Below are 23,113 nucleotides of genomic sequence, written 5' to 3'. Positions count from 1 at the left end.
TGGCTGAGGCAACCCAGTCAGATGAGTGGTATATAAATAATATATAAATAATAAAATTATTATTATTATGGAACAGAACGTCCCTAATTTCATCTGAGAAATGTTGGAGGGTATATTATTGCCTTCTGAAGAGGCACTCCTGTGCTGCAACTTAATGAAAGTGGGTCCTTCCCCCTAAAAAAAAAAAAAATGTTGTACAAAAACAGGATTTCAACAGGAAGTTACAGGACAAGCACTTGTTGAAAACAAAGCAGTGGATGGTATTCAGTCTAGTCCTACTCAGAGTAGACCCGTTGACACCCAAGGTTCATTCATTTCAGCAGGTATAAAGTACGTACAACTCAGTATGCCCCCAAACTTTTGCAGGCACAAATATCATTGAAAGCTGGATGGTGTATAACTCAGTGCCGTGCGGTCCATGAACGAGTGGCTCTAGCCTAGTCCCCTTAATGTTCCCATGTACCTGCTTAGCCAGTGCCTCCAGGCTCCATCTATGTGTGTGTGCATGCATGTCTCTCTCTCATTACCTCCATAAAGGCTGCAAAATTGCACAACCCTGCAAAGCAATGCACACACCTGAGCAGGAAGCAACGGCTTGAAGCAGAACTGCAGCCCCTTCTTCATTTTTTAAGAAATAGCAGTTGGTGGAATATAAGACCCCTGCAACCTTAATAATCTCATTTCCTTCCTCCTCTCCTTCAGCCTCTCTCTCTCTCTCTCTCTCTCTCTCTCTCTCTCTCTCTCTGTGTGTGTGTGTGTGTGTGTGTGTTTGAAAGCATGGTGTTATAATAAACCGCCAGTCCCAATCTGCCAGAACCTGAAGGATCAGCAGAAACAGGCCACAACCAGCAACAGCACAATCATAGTAAGGGAGATGATGAAGAAAGAAAGGGGTGTAAAAATAACTTTTTAATTGGGAGGAGGGACCCACCCTTCCACCTCTGGGCTTGTCTTCTTCAAAAAACAAAGCCAAGCCAAACTTTTCTTCTTCTTTTTGCAAGCTGCTAGGAATTGGCAAATTGACCAGCTGAGGAATGGAATGGGCTTCCTTGGGAGGTTGTGAACTCTCCTTCATTGAAGGTTTTTAGGCCTCTGCCAGGGATGCTTGAAAGGAGATTCCTGCCTTGCAGGTGGTTCAACTATGGAGTCACCAAATCTACATACAGTGGTACCTCAGGTTACAGACGCTTCTGGTTACAGACGCTTCAGGTTACAGACTCCGCTAACCCAGAAATAGTACCTCAGGTTAAAAACTTTACCTCAGGATGAGAACAGAAATTGTGCGCCAGCGGCACGGCGGTAGCGGGAGGCCCCATTAGCTAAAGTGGTACTTCAGGTTAAGAACAGTTTCAGGTTAAGAACAGACCTCCAGAACGAATTAAGTTCTTAACCCAAGGTACCACTGTACAGCCCTACAAAAAAATTCATTGCACATCACTGGTATAACTGGCTCAATACCCTCATGAACACAAATGATTTTGAATGTGCCATAATAAAAGGGGATGTCGAAAGGGGCCCATAGTGGGAGTTAGCCCCACGGAGAGAAAATCAGGCAGAAGCAACGTTAGAGGGAAGAGGCCTGGCCAGGGAAAAGATTTGGCACACATAAACACCACCCTGCTGCCCATTCTGTGCTTTAAATTCACACAGAGACACAGTTTGCTGTGATCCAGGCCTGGCACTCAAGACTGTTGCTGCTGTCACGTCTTGTTTGTCCCTTGGCTGCTGGAGGCACGTGCCTTTTTGTAGCCGCTGATTGCTTCAAGATGTCAAGACGTTTTCAGGGCTAAAAAAAGAGAGAAGCAGAAATTCAATATCTGCCAGTAGTGCAGCTTGGACTGTATACTGAATAAGCATTTTCTTTTTTTCTTCCCAGACGTTAAAAGGCATCTGGGAACAATTTGCTTGTCCTCCCGCCTGGCCTCACCGTTATTTATTTAATTTTGAAAGGTACTTTATATCTGGGACACACTATAGACATGACTATATACAGACTGCTTATATCTATAATCTGGGAGCCATTTAAAAAAAGAAAACTATCCAGTTTTATAATGTGATTGTGAAACTGTTAAAAGTATAGAAGACCCATTTTTCCTTTCCATGCCCCCCCCCCACGACATCCCCGCCAGAAAAGCCTTTCACAGATGATATCAGCTTCTAGTGCATTTATAAACTTAGTCCCAGGTATGGTTTAAGAATCCATCTTCACAGGGAATTCTGGGAATTGTAACTCTCTGAGCAGACTAGGGGTCTCCTAACAATTCTCAGGACCCTTAGCAAACTACAGCTCCCAGAGTTCTTTGGGGGAAGCCATGACTGTTTAAAGTGTTATTACATGGCTTTAAACATATGATGTGAGAATATGACCGTAAATTCTTGCAGCTTGCCACGTTTTTCTAGCCTTGAAGAACACATTTCCCTCCCCTCCCCTTTCCTTGGGGCTCTGGTCCTTTTAGCTTGTAAACCCGATGACAGGGCCTGCTTTTTAGTTTATGTGAGCCACTTTGAGATACAACAATTGCCTGAAAAGAAAGTTTAAAATGCAGTATTATCAATAATCAAAAGAGAACATTTTACAGAGATGGGCAATAAAAAGTACGTATACCACACCAACTAAAGCACATTTGACACAGATTTAAATGTGCTTTAAATACATGGTGCAGATCTGCCCTGAAGTTTAGAACATTCGAGATAAAGGGAAGCCCTTTAAATAATAATTTTAAAATGCTATCATTGGCTGGTAAGTTGAGATCTGTGCTCAAAATGGGGTAAAGGTGGCCGTAATGAAGCCTAAACAAGCCCTAACCGTGACTCACCACAATTTTATCAAAATCTTATGCCACATACAGTGGTACCTCGGGTTAAGAACTTAATTCGTTCTGGAGGTCCGTTTTTAACCTGAAACTGTTCTTAACCTGAAGCACCACTTTAGCTAATGGGGCCTCCCGCTGCTGCCGCGCCACCGGAGCATGATTTCTGTTCTCATCCTGAAGCAAAGTTCTTAACCTGAAGCACTATTTCTGGGTTAGCGGAGTCTGTAACCTGAAGCGTCTGTAACCCGAGGTAACAGTGTAGTTGGCTTAAAACTAACTAAGGTTAGCATCACTCCACCCCAATAATTTGAGCAGCCAGGTGAGATCCTGCTATCTCCCTTTTCAGGATAAAAGGGAGTCTTCTGGCACCTTAGAAACTAGCAGGATGTTTGAGTATAAGCTTTCCTCAGATGCCAAAGCGGATTCTAACCGGGCAGATCCACACACAGACAAAGGCTGCTGGTGGACGGGGGCGGGGGGACGACGACGACGTAAACAGTGGAGTCAAAAGGTCAGGCAAAGGAGATAAAATTTCACAGTGCGAAGCTCAAATGGATACAAGTTAAAAGGTGACCATTCACATCGTGGGCATAGTCAGGGGAGTGCAGGGGGGCAGCTGCCCCCCTAAATCAAGCAAATAAATAATAAATACTTAACTAACTGACCTATCGCATTGTAGATAACTCAGTTCTGCCGCCCCCCCCCCCCAATAAATCTCGGCTACGCCCGCGCATAGCTGTCACCTTTTCCCTTTTCTTGCGAGGAATCCTATTCGGAATAAGGGAATTTCCCTTATGAAAAGGGAAACGTTGACAGCTTTGCGCCCGCGATTCACATCCTGTATACGTTTCAGCTTTGCACAGTCGCGTCAAATCTTTGCATTGAAGGCATTACTGTTTACATGCCGCGTTTGCCAACCTGGCGCCCTCCAGATGTTTTTGGACAACTCCCATCCGATGGGGAGTTTTCGTCCAAAACATGGCGATGGCTGCTTTACAATGCCATCCTCTCTACGTACGTGTTTGTGTGTGAGATAGAGAGCGCGTAAAAGCTCCTGCCACAAGCATGCAAGCTTCCGCGGGGAGCCTTTAAGGCGCTTCAAGATTCCTGTACGACCTGCTGCGTTTCTCCATCCAAGTACTATTCGCCCCCTGGCGGGAATCGGAGCCCCTTCTCTTGCCCGACCAGAAGGAGGCCAACCCTCCCAGACCCCCGAAATCCGCCTCCCCGCGCCCGCCCCGGAGTCGGAGGAGGAGGGACCTCTCTCCGTCCCCGCCTCCGCTCAAGTTTCGCCCAGAACTTTTGTTTTGGGTCAGCGATCTCCGGCTCGGAGAGGGCGATTTTCTGCGGCGGCGTCTTCTGTGCGCCCCGGGGACTCTTCGCCCGGCAGCTCCGGAGGGAAACCCGGCTTTGGAGGTGGCCTGGTGGGGCTGGAGCGGGGCCAGCGGGGGACCCGGCGGTGCCCAGATCGGACGCTTGCCAAGCCCGCTTCCAAATCGCCATGGGAGGCTTTTGGGGGCTGCTGGTGGTGGCGTCAGCCTTTTGCGCAAAAGGTAAGGCGCCTCTTTCTCCTCCCGTGTTTGGTTACGCGTCCGAAGTGCTGGAACAGGAGTTGGCTGGATGTCGGAAAGGTGTTGTTGGGGGGCGGGCAGGGTTACCCCGTCTTCCAACTCTTCGTTTGGGAGGGTGTCTCATTTCCTCGCATTTGGTGGGCTCCAGAAAGGCGCTGGGACTCGGGGTGGGGGGAACGTCATCCCTCCACCCTCCTGCGCTTTGCGCGAAAAGGGAGTTTGCAAAAGTGGGTTGGGGGGGAGAGAGGATTACCGTGCTTTTGTCCTCGCTTTTAATCCGAGCACAGCTCGGGCTTGGCACCTGCCTGTGAATGAAGAGAGAGAGAGAGAGAGAGAGAGAGAGAGAGAGGGAGAGAGAGAGAGAGAGAGAGAGAGAGAGAGAGAGAGAGAGAGAGAGAGAGAGAGAGATCTCTGAGGGGGATCAGAGATTGGTTGACTCCATCTCTTCTTATACATCCCTTGGAATAGTGTTTTCTCGAGTAGAGAGACCTTAACTTCCAGGCAAGGTTTTAAAAAGGGTGGTATTCAGCGAAGGTTTTACTCGTTGGAATGAACAAACCCGATTAAGGCAGGTCCATTCCTTTCGGTAGGTCTGAGTACCAACCCCAACTTTCCATAAATTAAGCCCACAAAACACACTCTCTCTCCTTGCTCTGGCCACAGTTTCCATTGCATATGCGGGAGCAGTGCATGGCCATTGGTTCCTTTTGAACAGTCATTAGGAATACAATGAATTCCTAAATTTAGTGTGCAAATGTATAGAGAGATAAACACAGTGTGTAGCTGCTATAGATAACTGACCCGGTGGGGGTGTGCGGCTGCTTTTCGGAGCACAGTGGGAAGAAGAAAGCTGTTGGACATCTCTCTTCCTGCCTGGCACTTCTATTCCATCCAATTGACTTTGCCCAGAATCCCCTCCTGATGTTTGCTCCAGCCATGGATCACATCTTCTCCCCCCTGGCAGCCTTCACAGGAAGGGTGGAGCCAAGCAGGCAGAAGGGAACTTACTTTTATTTATTTGTTCATCTCAGTCATTTATGTTCCTGCTTAATTGTTTACGTTTCTAAGCGCGTACGCATGAACAATCCACAGAAAATGGGACAATAAAACAAAACAAAATTGTCGCAAAACCAAGGAGTTGCTGTGGACAGAAATAGCCGTAGATTACTATCCTTGCAGTGGATTGCATGCATACTTTCTCAACCTGCCTTTAAGGGCTGCATTGCGCAATGTGCTTCTAATCCAAGTGATACGGTCAGTGGTTACAGTATAGCTCAGCTGTGAAACTCATTGGGTGGTCTGCCTCTCACCATCACCTACCCTCACAAGATTTTTGTGAGCTTTGTTAAAAAAAAAAGGGGGAAAAGATTCTCATCTGAGTTTCTTGGAGGCCCTAGATATACATACACACTGCAGCGGGATGTGTGCACCAAATAAACTCACTCCTTAACAAGGCATGTACTGTATGTTACAAGTTGCACATGCAAAGAACTGAAATTACAGTGGTACCTCGGGTTAAGAACTTAATTCGTTCTGGAGGTCTGTTCTTAACCTGAAACTGTTCTTAACCTGAAGGTTAGCGGAGTCTGTAACCTGAAGCATCTGTAATCAGAGGTACCACTGTATATAATGCTCCGCAGCACGTCTGCATATGATAGGAAATGCATGCCACATAGAGCAAATCCACACTGTATATTAAAGCACATTCAGTGCCCATGACCTCCCCCACAGCATCCCTGGAACTGTCATTTGCTAAGAGTGCTAGGAAGTGTAGCTCTGTGAGGTGTGAACTACTGTTCCCAGTACATATTCTTTGTCCAGGAAAACTGTATTCGACTCCTAACATAACATTCAGTGTGGTTTTTTCCCTTACTCTGGTGAAGTCATAGCACCAGCGTTGTGTCCTTTTCTGGCACCTGGCGTGCACCTGGCGTGCACACATGTACAGTGGTACCTCGGGTTACAGACACTTCAGGTTACAGACTCCACTAACCCAGAAATATTACCTTGGGTTAAGAACTTTGCTTCAGGATGAGAACAGAAATTGCACAACGGCGGCACAGCGGCATCAGGAGCCCCATTAGCTAAAGTGGTACCTCAGGTTAAGAACAGTTTCAGGTTAAGAACGGACCTCCGGAATGAATTAAGTTCTTAACCTGAGGTACCACTGTACAGTGGTACCTCTGGTTACATACGCTTCAGGTTACATATGCTTCAGGTTACAGACTCCGCTAACCCAGAAATAGTACCTCGGGTGAAGAACTTTACCTCAGGATAAGAACAGAAATTGCGCGCTAGCGGTGTGGTGGCAGCGGGAGGCCCCATTAGCTAAAGTGGCACTTCAGGTTAAGAACAGTTTCAGGTTAAGAACGGACCTCCAGAATGAATTAAGTTCTTAACCTGAGGTACCACTGTACCAGGTGGGACCAGGGACTGGGCACGGAGGGTAAACAAAACCCAACACGCCCAGCCCAACCCTTACCCCCGCTGGGCAGGTGTGGGGCAAGGAGGGTTCACAGGGCTACACTTCCTGCCTGGCCATGCAGGGGGAAACCTGACCGGTTGACATAGCCCTTGGCGGGCACATCCCCCCAGGACTAGCTGGGCAGTCATTCAGCAAGGGGGCTGGGGCCGTGGCGGGAAGGCCAGGCCGGGCTCTGGGGCCCAGAGACCCCCAGCAGCAGGCAAGTTAGAGATCCCTGCATGGGGGTGCCTGGTTCGTGCCCTCTCAAAATCATGTTCTTGGGGCTCCAGCCCCTGGCTCCCCCCACGCTACACCCCTGAGTCATGGCATAGATGCAATCTTGCCTATAACAGAAGTGAAACGGAAGTAAAACTTGGATTTTTACAAGTGCCCCGTAATGTTTGTTCCGCATTGGTGAAAAGTCAGTCCTTTGGTGGGCAGAGCTTAAACTTTGGAACTCCCTGCCTTTTGGCATTAGGCAGAAGTCATCACTACGTTGTTTTGAAAGCTTCCTGAAAAACCTACCAACACATATCTTTCCATTACCTATACAGTGGTACCTCTGGTTGCGAACGGGACTCCGGAATGGATCCCGTTCGCAACATGAGCAGAATGCAACCCGCGTCTGCGCATGCACGGGTCGCGATTCACCACACCTGTGCATGATGTCATTTTGCGCGTCTGTGAGCGGCGAAACCCGGAAGTAACCCTTTCCAGTACTTCCAGGTCGCTGCAGGACGCAACCTGACATCGCGCAACCTGAAGCACACGCAACACGAGGTATGACTGTATTCGTTTTTTAAAGTTTTACTGGTTTTATAGGTGTGATTTTCACAAAGGAAAAGAGATTGGTTTCTAAACCACACTGAGAATTGTCGTTCCATGGAGAGAATAGGGTCCTCTCAGAAACCCTTGGCAAACTACAGCTCCCAGGAATCTTTGGGGGAAGCCACGGCGGTTTAAAGTGGTACTATACTGCTTTAAAGGCATAGTGCAGATGGGGAAAGAGACTTGCTTGGCTTGTACTTGCATGACTGGTTTTTTGTTTTTTGTGGGTGTCTTTTGCCCTTCAACAGTGGGGGCTGCAAATCCTTGAGTAGCCATGAGCAACTGGGACGAATGTTCACAATTCTTCACAGGCAAAGTTCAAGCAAAAAGTTTAGTTAATTATTAAGCATATTCAGGCGTGCTGCATTTCAGTTTTTGCTGAACAGCACTTACTCATTTGCTGCTCAGGCACACAGCGCAAATCCCTCCTGTTTTCTTTCTGTAGAATGGATGGCCACAATTCCCAGAGCTACAAATTGGAGAATAGTTTTAACTATCAATCCCTCTTCTGAGGGAACTCTACAAACTGTAGCTCTGTGAGGATTCCAGCACCCTCTTGGCACCTTTAACAAACTATAGTTCCCATGATTTTGGGGGGAAGTCATGGCTGTTGGTATGATACTGTTTAAAATGTACAGGGCAGATGGGCCTAGCACAGCTAGCCCTCTGGGTCGGTGGAGTGAAATCCTATGAGGAAAAGATGATGTTGTTGGATCTGTGTAACCCAGAGAAGCAGGACAGCTGAGAAGGAGCATGATAGCAGCACTCTTCAAATCACCAGAGGGCTGCCACATAAAAGAGGGCAAAGGCTGGTACTCCTTTCCCCCAGAGGGACAGAATGGACTTCAGTTACAGGATGATATATTTTGGTTGAACTCAGCACCAAATGGCTCCTTAAACCAGGGCTACTGTCACCAAAACGAAACGCCCAATAAAAGTGAATATACTCCCAAAGATGCTATTCCTATTTCAGATGGTACCTATAGTTAATGATATTCAAAATTTTAAGAAATGGCAGAAAGATCTATCTTAAGTTTATTTGGCAGGGAAGAAAACCCAGGATGAAACATAAAATTATGTTTGACACCAAAGAGAGAGGAGGTTTTCCCCTCCCTGACTTACAATGATACTTTGACGCATCATGTTCATGCTGGTTGAAAGAATGGATCTTACTAAAGAACAGCCACCTGTTAGACCTGGAAGGGCATGATCTAAAATTTGGATGGCATGTGTGCCTGTGGTACAGGAAGGCTAGGATATATAAGAGCTTTTCAAACCACGTAATCAGGAAAAATCTCTTTAGGGTATGGGGGAAATATAAAAAACCTATTAGAAAGGAAAACACTGATGTGGCTGCCATCAACAGAAGCCCTGGCAAGGGGAAAAAAAATAACATACAGACAGACTGGAGTACATATAAAGGTAAAGGGGCCCCTGACCGTTAGGTCCAGTTGTGACCGACTCTGGGGTTGTGGTGCTCATCTCACTTTATTGGCCGAGGGAGCCGGCGTACAGCTTCCGGGTCATGTGGCCAGCATGACTAAGCCACTTCTGGAGAACCAGAGCAGCACACGGAAACACCGTTTACCTCCCCGCTGGAGCAGTACCTATTTATCTACTTGCACTTTGACGTGCTTTTGAACTGCTAGCTTGGCAGGAGCAAGGACCGAGCAACGGGAGCTCACCCCATTGCGGGGATTCAAACCGCGACCTTCTGATTGGCAAGTCCTAGGCTCTGTGGTTTAACCCACAGCGCCACCCGTGTCCATGGAGTACATATAGAGACCTGCTAAATGTCACTGGGGAGGATTACAAATTGAAAGAGTATGGAGAGATAAAAGATCATGTGACAGATTGGTTATGTTATCAACAATTGAGTGCAATATTTAAGCTTGATTAAAAAATACAGATTTGCGGAAAAGAATTTGCAGATTGAAAAGGTGCTATTAGGATCCAGGGTCAAAATATTATCTAAAATGTATAACTTATTACTTGAGTGGGATACGTGAAGGCAGTCTGTGTTTGAGAGAGGGTATTGCCCCATTTGCCCAGCCATCACTGAGGTCCCTTCCAAGTCTATGATTCTTTGCAAAGTCGCCTCCCCTGTCAAACCCTCAAACCATCTGAAAATCTGTATTCCATCGCCCAGTGTAGACAAAGGCAAGATGCTGTAGGTAAGGGGGAATGTTGGAACAAAAAACTTGACAAAACCATGTGTCGTAATTTGCAGGTCCTGTTGAAGCGAAACAAGAAGCGAAGGGATTCAACTCGTCGGCACCCGTAAAATCACACTCACCTTTAAAGGACTCAAATGGCGCACACCGATTTCCCCGCTCCTTGGAGGTCAGGATAAACAGCACTCCCACAATCTATGCACCGACACGTCCCGTAGACTCCAATACTGTGAAAACGAATAAGCTCATGTCTACTGAAAGCAACGCTGCTCACCCTCTTGGGTCGTTTAAGTTCAACCCTACAGTAGGAAGTATCGTGGTTGCTGAGCACATGGAAATAAAGTTTAATTGCTCTATCAGTGTTCCTAAATGGCTAATCAACCACGATTCGGCGCTCATTTCCTTGTGGAAGAATGGGAAGGAGCTCGTTGGCGCTGACAGGATAGCCAGCCAGTATTTTCAGTTTGATGACAATGAAGTGACCACCATGATATCTACTTTCAAGTAAGTAGCCTCTGTGCAGTTCAAAATTCCGGTCAGCAGCTGCTTAATATCTTGAAAATATGGAAAAGCACGAGTTAGAATCCTAAAGCCTCAGGAGACTTGGGACATGAGTAGAATGTGTGCTTTTATTTAAAATGCATTTCTGGGTTATTTGTGGGGCATAGGAATTTGTTCATTACAGTGGTACCTTGGGTTACATATGCTTCAGGTTACATATGCTTCAGGTTACAGACTCTGCTAACCCAGAAATAGTACCTCGGGTTAAGAACTTTGCTTCAGGATGAGAACAGAAATTGTGCTCTGGCAGCGGGAGGCCCCATTAGCTAAAGTGGTGCTTCAGGTTAAGAACAGTTTCAGGTTAAGAACAGACCTCCAGAACGAATTAAGTACTTAACCCGAGGTACCACTGTATTTTTTTTCAAAATATAGTCCGGCCCCCCACAAGGTCTGAGGGGCAGTGGACCGGCCCCCTGCCGAAAAAGTTTGCTGACCCCTTGTCTACCTGAATTGTAACAAATGCCTGCATTGATGCAATTTTGGCATTTGCTGAAAACTCTCTCTTTTTCTTGCGCCTTTACTGGCCACTCCATGGCCCAGTAAGGACACTAAAACCAACAGATTGAACCCACGTAACCTTAACATGGCTGATTAGTTTGTTTTGATGCAAAGGCAGGCTTTTTCACCAGTGTTGTATTTAAGCAGGAACTGCATTCCATGGGATGCTGCATCTTAATTGGCATTCCGCCGGCCTCCGAAGATGCACCTGTTTACGCTGATGTCTTTACCATCAATCAATCAATCATTTTATTTGTATACCACCTTTCTAAAGCTAAAACTGTGTTCAAGGCAGTTTATAACACATTAAAAAATTACATAACTGCAGACATAACAATAGTAGTCATGAAGAATAAACAAAATATCAAATTGAACCAAACCAACCAGATCAAACTTCCACATAAATCATCAGATACAAAATAGAGATACTACAAAAATTTCACAGCAACAACCTCCCACCCTAAACAACAGCCCCATCCAAGATTCTGTTCAGCAGCATCATATTTTGTAGCTGGAGTCAGTCAGGGCCTTACCCTTCCAGGCCAGGTGGGAAAAGCCTTGCAAAGAAAGAGAGCAGGTCTTCCAGGACTCACAGCCAAGAGCCTGCTGTTTTTATTGCTGTGCTATTTTATTGCACATTTTAATCATGGGCAGTTATATTTTAATGTTTCAATTGAATCATTTTATTGTGTATTTTAATTATAGTATATTTTAATTATCCCATAATTTAACAATCGTGTGCAATTAACTTTTATGTCTTCTTGGCACTCGGTAGTATTGAATAATAATAATACCATCCATTTGTTTTTTATTAACTTACTGGCCATTCTGTTTTGAATTGCAGTTTTATTGTTCTTTTGGGGGGATGGGGGAGGATACAAGGTTTTCTTACTGTGTATGTAAGGTGGAATAGAAATGTTTTCTAAATAAAAAACCAAAAATTTAAATCTTTCCCCCACTTCTCCCATGCAGTATACCCAACGTCCTACGCTCTGATAATGGGTCCTACACCTGCAAACTGACAGTCAACGGCGAAGAAATTGTGTCAGATCCTATTTTGGTTCTGTTGGAAGGTATGCTTAGTTTTGAAAGAAAGCACTTGATAATGTAAAACTGTGGATGAATAGCTAGCTTGGGAGATTTTGTATAACAAATATGAGAGTGACTATTCCAAGAGAACTGGAAGAAAAAAATTGAACTAAACGCAGAACCAATCTGGGAAATTGCATAAAAACCGGGAGGAAGATGCCATTTTCAGGCAATTTCTCCCCATTATCTTCCGGCAAACCCACATGGTGTAGCCTGCAAAGGTTGGTAGATCGCCCCGATCCTGTGGAGAAGCTTTTTGAGGAGTAAAGGGATCTGCAAGAGGGAGAAGGGGAGAGAAAATCCCCCTTGTATGAATGGTCTTCTGTTTGCAACCCATGTTACGTTCAAAAAGGCAAATGCATATACAATAGTTTATCCATCTGCTTCCAGAACAGAGGGCAGGTATCCTTGTTTCAACTGCAGGATCGCCTGGTCAGTATTGCCTCCTGGCTTCTCACTTTCCCTATGCCCAGGAAGTCAGGATCATGCTGCAATCCATACCTGGGAGTGTGTTTCCTTCTTGAGTAGAAGTGCACAGAGTTGTGCCGTCAGAGGCAGAACCGTGTTTTCTGGACAGTTCTCTCATGCTTGTGAACTGTAGTGGGGCTTCCTCAAGGAAACCCTCTCTTTAGACCAGGGATAAGGAATCTGGGACTCTTTCCATGCAGTGGTAAATTTTGAAGTTGGGAGCAAATCACAGTGGCTTGCATAGGGAAGTACACAAATTTGGGGTGCTCCATTGATCTCAGTGGTGCTTATTTCTGATTCCACGGAGTCGACTTGTCAAACGCTTTAGCAAAAGATACGTCATTAGTTCACGTTTCTAATTAAAAGCTTTCTTGCAAAAGAAGTGTTACCATTCAAAATGGTAGGGGGAGGGGGACGCCCATCAAAGAAAAGGAAAGAAGTGTCCACCTCATACTCTAGTTATCTCTCGCTTGGACTACTGCAATGCGCTCTATGTGGGGCTACCTTTGAAGGTGACCCGGAAACTACAACTAATCCAGAATACGGCAGCTAGACTGGTGACTGGGAGCGGCCGCCGAGACCACATAACACCGGTCTTGAAAGACCTACACTGGCTCCCAGTACGTTTCCAAGCACAATTCAAAGTGTTGGTGCTGACCTTTAAAGCCCTAAACGGCCTCGGTCCAGTATACCTGAAGGAGCGTCTCCACCCCCACCATTCAGCCCAGACACTGAGGTCCAGCGCCGAGGGCCTTCTGGTGGTTCCCTCGCTGTGAGAAGCCAAGTTACAGGGAACCAGGCAGAGGGCCTTCTCGGTAGTGGCACCCGCCCTGTGGAACGCCCTCCCATCAGATGTCAAAGAGACAAACAACTACCAGACTTTTAGAAGACATCTGAAGGCAGCCCTGTTTAGGGAAGCTTTTAATGTTTAATAGGTTATTGTATTTTAGTGTTCTGTTGGAAGCCGCCCAGAGTAGCTGGGGAAACCCAGCCAGATGGGCGGGGTATAAATAATAAATTATTATTATTATTTGTCTCTTTCTCTCCCTTCCTTTATGCTAAAGCCTCATTATCACTTCGGTTCACTTGCTAGAGGAGCAAGGAGGGTCTGCCAGTTGCCCTTGGCTCTCCGGCAGATGACATAATTGCTCTTGCTCTGAAAAAAAACCCCAGGATACACACACACACACCCAGGTTCCAGATCTGAAGTTTGCCATGATGGGATCATCCCTACTGATCCGTGTTATTACAATTTGCTCTTTGGAGTTTGCACTTGGTCTCTTAAGTCTGCCTAACCATCCTTTCTCTCCTGTTGCGTGGCAGGACTGCCGTATTTCATTAAGCAGCCCCAGGGGCTGAACGTGACCCGGAACACACCCTTCAATCTCACCTGCCATGCCGTGGGGCCCCCTGAGCCCATTGCAATCCACTGGCATTGGAACAGCAGCCAAATTACCAAGAAAGCTGACATTTCTCCTTCTGTCTTGGCCGTGCCAGGTGAGCCGAATAGTTTTCGAGACAAGTCCCTTTGATGGGCTCTTGTGTCTTTAGTTGGTATGTTGAAGAAGGAATTTCATCAGGTGTTGCTTGCTGTGCATTAAAGATGCAGGAGCTCTCTGTAACCGGATGCCATCCAAATACTTTGGACCACAGCATCCGGCATCTCTGACTGTGGACCATTTTGTCTGAGCTTCTGGGAACTGAAGGCTGGGGAAGGCTGTTCTAGAGAGCTATTGCTGGGGGGAAAGGAGGGCCCCTTGTGGCATTTTCCCCCCTTGAGATAGCCACACAATTTCCTTGGTTTAGGGGATTGTTATAATGGGTGTGGTCCCTTCAAGTGGCTTATCTGGTTCTTACCAAAGCCTTTGAGAAAATCGTTTCAGCATTGCAGAATGTGGTAGGCATTTCCTTTTTTAAAACCATTTTTAAATAGTTTGGCTAATTTTCTCAGTGAAGTCACTTTCAAGGTTTGAGAACTCGAAAAGAGAAAGAAGACGAACTCCAGTTAACCAGGGATTGCCTTAGATTGCAGTGTTTCTTTTGAGCTTTACTTTCTGCTGACCTGAATGAAATCTCGCCTCGTTCCATGGCCGCACGTCTTGTTTTCTGAAGCGAGCTGCTGCTTATCTTGGTTGGCTTTCAGCCAAAGGCCTTGCAAACTGCATGCTTGGGAAATCTGAGGTTCTTCAGAAATTTATTAGGAGTTGCAGGAAGAAGGTTGGAAACCTCACCTCAGTAACAGCTGTTTGGCAGTCAAAGAAACTGCCTTGGCACAATGGTGAGGGCTCTCCATACTGGAGGTATTAAGCAGGGGCTGAGCACTCATATTTCAGGGGTGTTGTAGCTGCGCGATTCCTCCAATGACCTGAAGGCTGGACTAGATGACAGCAAGGAGCCCAGCTCTAGCTTCCTGTGCTTCTATCAGCCTTGTAAATTAGACTTACCAAAGTTACTAGCCTGCCAAGACACTAGTCTGTGTTTCCATGCTGGTCATTAAGGATAACTTTGTCCAACATGTAAGTGCAAGCTGCTAGCTTCTTAGCAGGCTAGTTTTAAAATTGCCTTCTTCCAAGGTGGAGGAGGGATGGGTGGATTAAGAAATGAAATGGATCAGAATTTAAGGCAACGTTAAATTATCTAACTTTGGGTACGTGATTCCAAGTGTGGTATTTTAATCTTTCCGTGATTCAGCTGGAATGAGGAGAACCTTCCGCTGAGTTATCCCTGGAGAGATACAGATTTTTGGCAGGGGGAAAAAGTTGCAGACCTTAAAACATCAGGAAAACTCCCGCTATTTAAGCTCTGCAAATTTTTTCTTCCTTGGTTTTAAAAAGAAAATAAGTAAAAGAAGGAAGTTGTCTTTTTAAAAATCAGGTCACCCCAGCCATCTACAAATAACTCTGTCCACCCACCAGCCAGACTGCAAAGCACTTCCCACATGAGGAGAAGCCACAAGGCGAATTCTGCCAAGCCTTGCTGCTTGTTCAGCTCACAACAGTTTCAACAAGTGCTTGGATGGAATAATGCCCCACTAAAAGGGAGGGCAACGACAGGGCTGGGTAGATCACATTGTGCCTGAGAAGGACAAGTTGTTCTTTTTACACCCAAGCAACATAAAAGGGGGGGGGGAATCTCAGTTGTCTCTTCTGCTTTTGGCTTTGTCGCTTCTCAAGAAGTGAATCTTACCTCTGCCCAAAGCCAGAACCTTCCATCTTAGGGGAACTAGGCTGGCCAGATGGGGAAAAAGACAAGGCTTCTGTACCTTTAATAGCTGGCTACCTGGTGAACATCCATCTTATGCACACAACAATTAAAGGTACAAGAGCCCTGTTCTCTTTTCCATCTAGCCACCCTAGGTAGAGTTTAAAGTAGAATGAATGAATGGAAAAGCAGTGGTTATAATAACAAAAAACTTGTATTGCCTTGCCTACAAGCCCTTATTATATTAACAAAAAACTTGTATTGCCCTGCCTACAATACCAAGTGTCTAAAAAACACATATTCGAGTGCAGATTGGAAGAATGTCTGACTATAGTCAACTCCTGGGTAAGTGTGTATAGGATAGCCTTACAATACAATCCTATGCAAGTCTACTGTATACCTGAAGGAGCGTCTCCACCCCCATCATTCAGCCCGGACACTGAGATCCAGCGCCGAGGGCCTTCTGGCGGTTCCCTCATTGCAAGAAGTGAGGTTACAGGGAACCAGACAGAGGGCCTTCTCGGTAGTGGCACCCACCCTTTGGAACGCCCTCCCATTAGATGTGAAGGAAATAAGCAGCTATCTTATCTTTAAAAGACATCTGAAGGCAGCCCTGTTTAGGGAAGTTTTTTAATATTTAATGCTGTATTATTTTTAACACTCTTTTGGAAGCCGCCCAGAGTGGCTGGGGAAAGTCAGCCAGATGGGCGGGGTATAAATAATAAATTATTATTATTATAGCGCCCTCCCATCAGATGTCAAAGCGAAAAACAACTACCTGACATTCAGAAGACATCTTAAGGCAGCCCTGTTCAGGGAAATTTTTAATGTGTGACATTTTAGTATATTTTTTGTCTCTGTGGAAGCCTCCCGGAGTGGCTGGAGAAACCCAGCCAGATGGGGAGGGTACAAATAATAAATAATAATAATAATAAAATTATTATTATTATTATTATTATTATTATTATTATTATTATTATTATTATTATTATTATTATTATTACTCTAAAGTAAGTCCCACTGCATTACAGGCAGCTCACTTGGGCAAATGGGAATCCTCTTTCCTTCTGCTTTTGGAAAACCCAGTCAGCAAGCCCGAGTTTAGGGGTGCAATCCTGAAATGCGAAACCAGTGGCCCTCCAGATGTTATTGGACCCCAGTTCCCTTCAGACTTAGCCAGCATGGCCAATTGACAAGGAAGATGGCAGTTGTGGTCCCAATAAGATATGGTAGCCCAGAGCCCCTCCCCTGCCTGGTGTAACCTCTGCCTTTGTCCTCTCCTGATGTTTTGGACTCCTGTCAGCTAGTCTATAACATGGGTAGGCAAACTAAGGCCTGGGGGCTGGATCTGGCCCAATTGCCTTCTAAATCCGGCCCACAGTTGGTCCATAAATCAGCGTATTTTTACATGAGTAGAATGTGGGCTTTTATTTAAAATGCATCTCTGGGCTATTTGTAGGGCATAGGAATTCATTCATTCCCCCCCCCAAAAAAATATAGTCCAGCCCCCCACAAGGTCTGAGGGACAGTGGACCGGCCCCCTACTGAAAAAGTTTGTTGACCTGTAGTCTATAAGGCTGGAGGCTACCAAGCTGGGGAAGGCTGCTGCTGTAAAAGCAACCGAGCTGGCAGTGTGGTGTAGTGGTTAAGAGCGGTAGATTTGTAATCTGGGGAACCGGGTTTGGGTCTCTGCTCCTCCACATGCAGCTGCTGGGTCACCTTGGGCCAGTCACACTTCTCTGAAGTCTCTCAGCCCCACTCACCTCACAGAGTGTTTGTTGGGGGGGAGGAAGGGAAAGAAGAATGTTAGCCACTTTGAGACTCCTTAAAGGGAGTGAAAGCCGGGATATCAAATCCAAACTCTTCTTCTTCCTCTCTTATTCACTGACATTTTGTCAGACATTCTCCATTTCATGACTTTGTTCTCCACTTGGCCATATCTACAGCAGACGGCACGGGCAGCTTTTTAAATAGCTCCATCAAAGTGTTCAATCACTTCTTTGGCAAAGGGAAATAATTTTACGAAAATAAAATAAAATGAGCCAGTCTTTCCCACAGAGAATCTCCCTTGCGGTTAGCAAAGTGCCACACTCGAGATGTTTATCCAAATCGTCACAAACAACACCTGGGAGTCGGGTTTCTTTCTGTGGTCTTGTGTTCAAGAAGGAAGCCGAGTTGGAGGAGAAGTGGTTTCAATGGCTTTTTCTTTCTTCCTCTGTCACATTCCCGTTGGCCACCTTGCTGAGATTCTCGTTTACTTTGATTTTATGATTTATCACCTTGTTTTAATTGGGCTGCAGGTCTTAACGAAACCGCCGTTTTCCACTGCGAAGCTCATAACGTGAAGGGTGTGGCTACATCGACGGAAGCCCGAATCAATATAAAAGGTCAGCCAAAAGTATGACATGAGCTTGATTGTTCCCGCTAAAGCCTTGCTGGTGCACGCCTGCAAATCTTGACTGCTTCCAACTTGCTCAGGTTCAGATATTCTGTGATGAGCACAAGGGGAGTGTTGAGAACCTGACTGCATATCAGTGGGAAGCTGCGTGGCCAATTTCTGGACAGCATTTGGTCTGCGTGATTTCTCAACAATTGTCGTTAGCGATGAGGTGGAGCCTGAAAGATGATTCAGACTGAAATTTGCAGATCTGTCATTATGACCCCCAACATTCAGGTGGAAAATAAGATAAGGCTCTTGCACCTTTCGTAGGAGGCCCAAACACTATCTTAAAATGCCTGCTGGAATAAGTGATTTTTTATTATTGAACAGCATTTCTGCATGCTATCTTCCCTAAGACACATACTGGTTTTTTTTTAAATCATTTTTATTAAGTTTCCCATTTTAACAATCCAATCCAATCACATTAAATGTTCCAAATTATACAAATACATATCAAATTGTCCAAATATTCTGCCTAAATTAAAAAAAAAATTGTTGGGACTTCCCACGCTTCAAGTTCGGAGGGGCTTTGATCATCTCATATCTCTGCTGCCTTGAATAGTCTTTGCAATAGTTCCTTTAAATCTTCCTGTTGTTAACCTTCCTTCTTTCATAGCCTCCAAGTTGTTTCCACAAGCAAGTTGAAATAAGCAATGATGTGTTTCTCTGTGAATTTTATATGTATGACTCTCTGATGTTGTTGCAGTGTCTCCTCACACGCTGGTGTAAGACACATACTTTTTTAAATCTTTGTTGGAAGCCGCCCAGAGTGGCTGGGGAAACTCAGCCAGATGGGTGGGGTACAAATAGTAAATTTATTATTATTATTATTATTATTATTATTATTATTATTATTATTATTATTATTATTATTATTATTATCATGCTAATAGACACATATTTGTACACCTCATTTGCTTGGGGAACTGCCACCACAAAATTTGGAAGAGTGACCATTTAGAATAGCTGTATTTCAGTTTGTGCACTGTTTCGGGAAGAGCAATTTAGGGAATTTTGGGTTAAAAGGCAAACAGGTTTGCCCCAAGGATGGTGTCCTGCAGTGATGAAGGCTCCAGGAATCTCCTACAGTGATGGAGCAATGGAGTCTCAGGTCCTCTTGGGTCTTCTACAGTGGAGTCTTCTGAGTCAGAGGGTACCACTGCTACATCCTCAGGCCAAGGAAGCATCAGTCCTGAAGGTCTCGACTGATAGGAGGAGTCTGGGGGCTAGTCCTGCATGCCTTTCCTCATGAGGTTCGGGGTCCTCACCTCCATCACCCAACGAAGAGAAATCCTCATCCCTGACCCTGCATGTGCTTACAGCCATGTCAAGGCGATGATTCTTGCTGCCTCTGCCCTTGCAATGTTTGGAGAAACCTCTAGGTCAGAGCTTTCCAAAGCTTTCATGTTGGTGACACACTTTTTGGACATGCATCATCTCACGACACAGTAATTCGGTTTTACTAGCAAACCGGAGGTTAAACTAACCCCTTTCCAGCCCCGGGAGGAGCGCAGGGAGCATTTGCACAACACACTGCAGCCGACACACTAATGTGTCACAACACACAGTTTGGAAAGCTCTGCTCTAGGTCCTATTTGGCTCTCATTGATATCATTGGAAGCATGATGGGGGTCTGTTGATTTGGGATGGGGCTGAATATCAAAAAATTGATTTAGATTCATATATTTTATCTGTTATGATTGGCCCCAATTTACTTTGGGCAGAAGTGGATCCTCTTGTCCCTGATTGACACACAGTGAAGGGGACTTTATGTGGTGGGAGAGGGTTTTTTTTAAGATCCTGGGATAGATGCTCAAGTTTGTTAAGGTATTCCATTCAGCAGCAGCCTAATGTAAAAATAAAAATCCCCTTTCCTTTCCTTTCCTTTCCTTTCCTTTGTTTGCTCTCCAGGGATCTTCCTAGATTTAGGACTCAGAAAGAAAGCAGTTTACTTCTAAATAAGGCAAATTGTTATTTTGGGTCCTGAACAGAGATCCTACTTAGCTCTGCTTTGCTATGTCTCTTGCAATGTGTTCCAAAAATAGTTCATAATTCTGTAACTCCTCAAATGGTCAACTAATAGTTATTCCATTATTTCTTTCCAACCAGTTCCACCCACCATAAAACAGATTTTGAAATTGCATGATTTTTTCCCCTATGGGACCCGAGGCACAGATCCTTATGGATTCTCATCAATTTTACAAGGGATTCTCTCAAACCCACAATCATAGGTTGATTGTTCTGTGATTGGTTGTTTTTTGTTGTCATCCTATTTAAAACCCTAAAGATCTGTAAATTGGATCAGTGGTATTGTGGTACTGTCAAGAACCAGATCTTTGATTTTTTTATTGCACAGTCTACTGATGTAAACTTTAATTTGATGCTGGCTTTTTTTGGGATGGGGAACCTTGAGCAGAATCACACAAATCTGTATTTATCCTAATGGATCTGACCTTTACCCAGATTCAACTGGAAAAGCAAGCAATATGTCTGTGTATGCACACATTCTCTCTCTCTCTCTCTCTCTCTCTCTCTCTCTCTCTCTCTCTCTCTCTCTCTCTCTTCTCCCTGTCAGAGTAGTGGTGACTCAGGGGAAGGGGGAGAGAAGCAACTGGGGTGGGGGTTGTTGCCCAAAACACTCTCTCAAGACTCCAAATGTGTTCAAGGTTGGTGATCCCTGAATAAACTGGTTGCCAAGCCTTTTTTGGGGGGCGGGGAACACTCTTGCTTGCTTGAGACTGATTGGCTTTTGGTTTGGATAACACTGTTTCTATTATTTTTCTAAAATTACTTGAGTTTCTAGCTTGCTCTGGGAGCTAACAGCAACTTAAAAATCAAACTGTATAACTCAAAATTCATTAAAACCAGACTGTGACGATGTGTAGATGTATAGTCAGGAGCAGTGTGTATTTGTGGGAGCAGATGTTCCTGCACTGTCCCTTCAGTGCCTTGTCTGGAGCACTCATACAGAAGAGACCTTCAGACACTTATTTAAAGCCCTTTATGGGCACTTTCTCCTCCGTAGCAGAAGAGCAACACTTAAGGTGAAAACCAGAGTCCCAGGTAGTGGTCAGGATGCTGCAGAGCTCAGACTTAACCCTGTGACTGTAGTGTCATCTTCACCCATTTTTCTTAACGGTGCTTTGAAGCTGCAAAATCAGACATGAGGGACCAGTTGTGGCTGGACTAAAACTCTCATTATCCCTGATCTTTAGCCATGCTGGCTGACACGGGTGGGCACTGAAGTCCACCCTCTGGAGGGCCACAGCTTTCTCATACCTGAGCTAGAGTGTTGCACTTATACTCAGGAGACCTGGGTTCAAATCCCTGCAGGCATAAGCACTTAAGAAGACCCCTGCAGGATCAGGCCACTGGATGTCTAGCATCCTGTTCTCACAGTGACCTGAATGCAATAGCACTCTCCTTTCTGCAACAGTTGTGAGTCAAAAAGTGTGGCGTGTGTGCTTGGCAGGCCGGGAAGGGTGGACCACATAAACTTACCTTGAGCATCTTGGAAGAAGGGAGAGGAACAAATACAAACACAAAATCATAATATACCTGAAGGAGCGTCTCCACCCCCATCGTTCTGCCCAGACACTGAGGTCCAGTGCCAAGGGCCTTCTGGTGGTTCCCTCACTGAGAGAAGCCAAGTTACAGGGAACCAGGCAGAGGGCCTTCTCGTTAGTGGCAGCCGCCCTGTGGAACGCCCTCCCACAAGATGTCAAAGAGAAAAAACAACTACCAGACTTTTAGAAGACATCTGAAGGCAGCCCTGTTTAGGGAAGCTTTTAATGTTTAACAGTCCACCGTATTTTAATACTTTGTTGGAAGCCGCCCAGAGTGGCTGGGGAAACCCAGCCAGATGGGCGGGGTATAAATAATAAATTATTATTATTATTATTATTATTTTATTATTACTAAATGTCTTTTTTGGCTGCCATCCCAAGCACACTCCCAGACTCTTAAACCCCACAGAATACAGTGGAATTTGATTTTGAGTAAACCACCATATAGGATAGTGGGCACTGTCTGGTCATAATTTGGCAAGCAGATAGCTTGGCTGTTTTTATTTCTGCCCCCTCCCCAGCGCATAAAATCGAGCAATTCTGATGGTTTTGCATGGTGTCCAGAAGGCCTGGCAATGGTGTGTGTGTGTGTGTGTGTGTGTGTGTGTGTGTGTGTGTGTGTGTGTGTTGTGCTGGCTGCCATATTCAAGCACAATTGCTGAAGATCTTGCTCTTTCTAATGCAGGAATCCCTTCCCCTCCTCTTGAGGTGCAAGTGAGGAGCAGAACAGCTCACACGATAGCAGTGTCCTGGGTCCCAGGCTTCGATGGCTATTCGCTTTTGAGCGGCTGCAGAGTTCAGGTATGCCTTTATTCGTTGTTCAGCATTTGTGTGGTTGCTTTTACCTGATGGTACTTTCAGTGCCGTCATACAGTGGTACCTCTGGTTACGTACTTAATTCGTTCCGGAGGTCCGTTCTTAACCTGAAACTGTTCTTAACCTGAAGCACCACTTTAGCTAATGGGGCCTCCTGCTGCAGCTGCGCCACCAGAGCATGATTTCTGTTCTCATCCTGAAGCAAAGTTCTTAACCCGAGGTACTATTTCTGGGTTAGTGGAGTCTGTAACCTGAAGTGTATGTAACCCGAGGTACCACTGTATATACAAATCTCCTCAGAAGTAAGTCCTGTTGAGGCTTTCTCCCAAGCAAGTGAGCATAAAGGTTGCAGTCATTGCAGCCCTCTGTTGCAGAATATGGGGGAATGTGGCAATTCTTCTGGGTGCACTGCTGCAAATCAGGATTTCCCTGCATGTCTTAGTTTGCCTTCCTGCAAAGGGAAGCTTGAAAACAGAACTAGTGTTATGCAGAAGGGAAAAATATCTAGACCCTGTGATGGTCACCAGCCATTTGGACCTTGATGTGGTTTGTTCTTCGTGTTCATCTTTTGGCTGGACAGGAAATGATACTTTGCATTTTTTAGCATTAAGTACAATTTTTACT

General features: G+C 45.4%; 1 protein-coding gene and 1 long non-coding RNA gene across 3 annotated transcripts in view; one reads left to right on the top strand and one right to left on the bottom strand.

The window, feature by feature from the left end:
- Positions 1 to 894: 894 nt before the first annotated feature.
- On the bottom strand, positions 895 to 3,960 carry LOC308584253. The gene is made up of 2 exons (XR_014006706.1): positions 3,715 to 3,960; positions 895 to 1,786 (listed from the first exon to the last, which is right to left on the bottom strand). It is a non-coding gene; the product is annotated as an uncharacterized lncRNA (long non-coding RNA).
- A 209-nt stretch (positions 3,961 to 4,169) lies between these two features.
- MERTK (MER proto-oncogene, tyrosine kinase) overlaps positions 4,170 to 23,113 on the top strand; it is a 54,354-nt gene continuing 35,410 nt past the window's right edge. For both annotated transcript variants that reach the window (XM_081188456.1, XM_081188455.1), the window contains exons 1-6: positions 4,170 to 4,366; positions 9,907 to 10,354; positions 11,882 to 11,982; positions 13,790 to 13,963; positions 17,968 to 18,054; positions 22,359 to 22,474. In XM_081188456.1, coding sequence (XP_081044582.1) covers positions 4,315 to 4,366; positions 9,907 to 10,354; positions 11,882 to 11,982; positions 13,790 to 13,963; positions 17,968 to 18,054; positions 22,359 to 22,474 — 978 coding nt within the window. In that variant the 5' untranslated portion in view covers positions 4,170 to 4,314. The remainder of the gene's footprint in view (positions 4,367 to 9,906; positions 10,355 to 11,881; positions 11,983 to 13,789; positions 13,964 to 17,967; positions 18,055 to 22,358; positions 22,475 to 23,113) is intronic.

Source organism: Podarcis bocagei (genome assembly GCF_964188305.1).
Source record: "Podarcis bocagei genome assembly, chromosome: 3".
Classification (NCBI taxonomy): Eukaryota; Metazoa; Chordata; class Lepidosauria; order Squamata; family Lacertidae; genus Podarcis; species Podarcis bocagei.
This window is presented reverse-complemented; position numbering and strand designations above follow the sequence as displayed.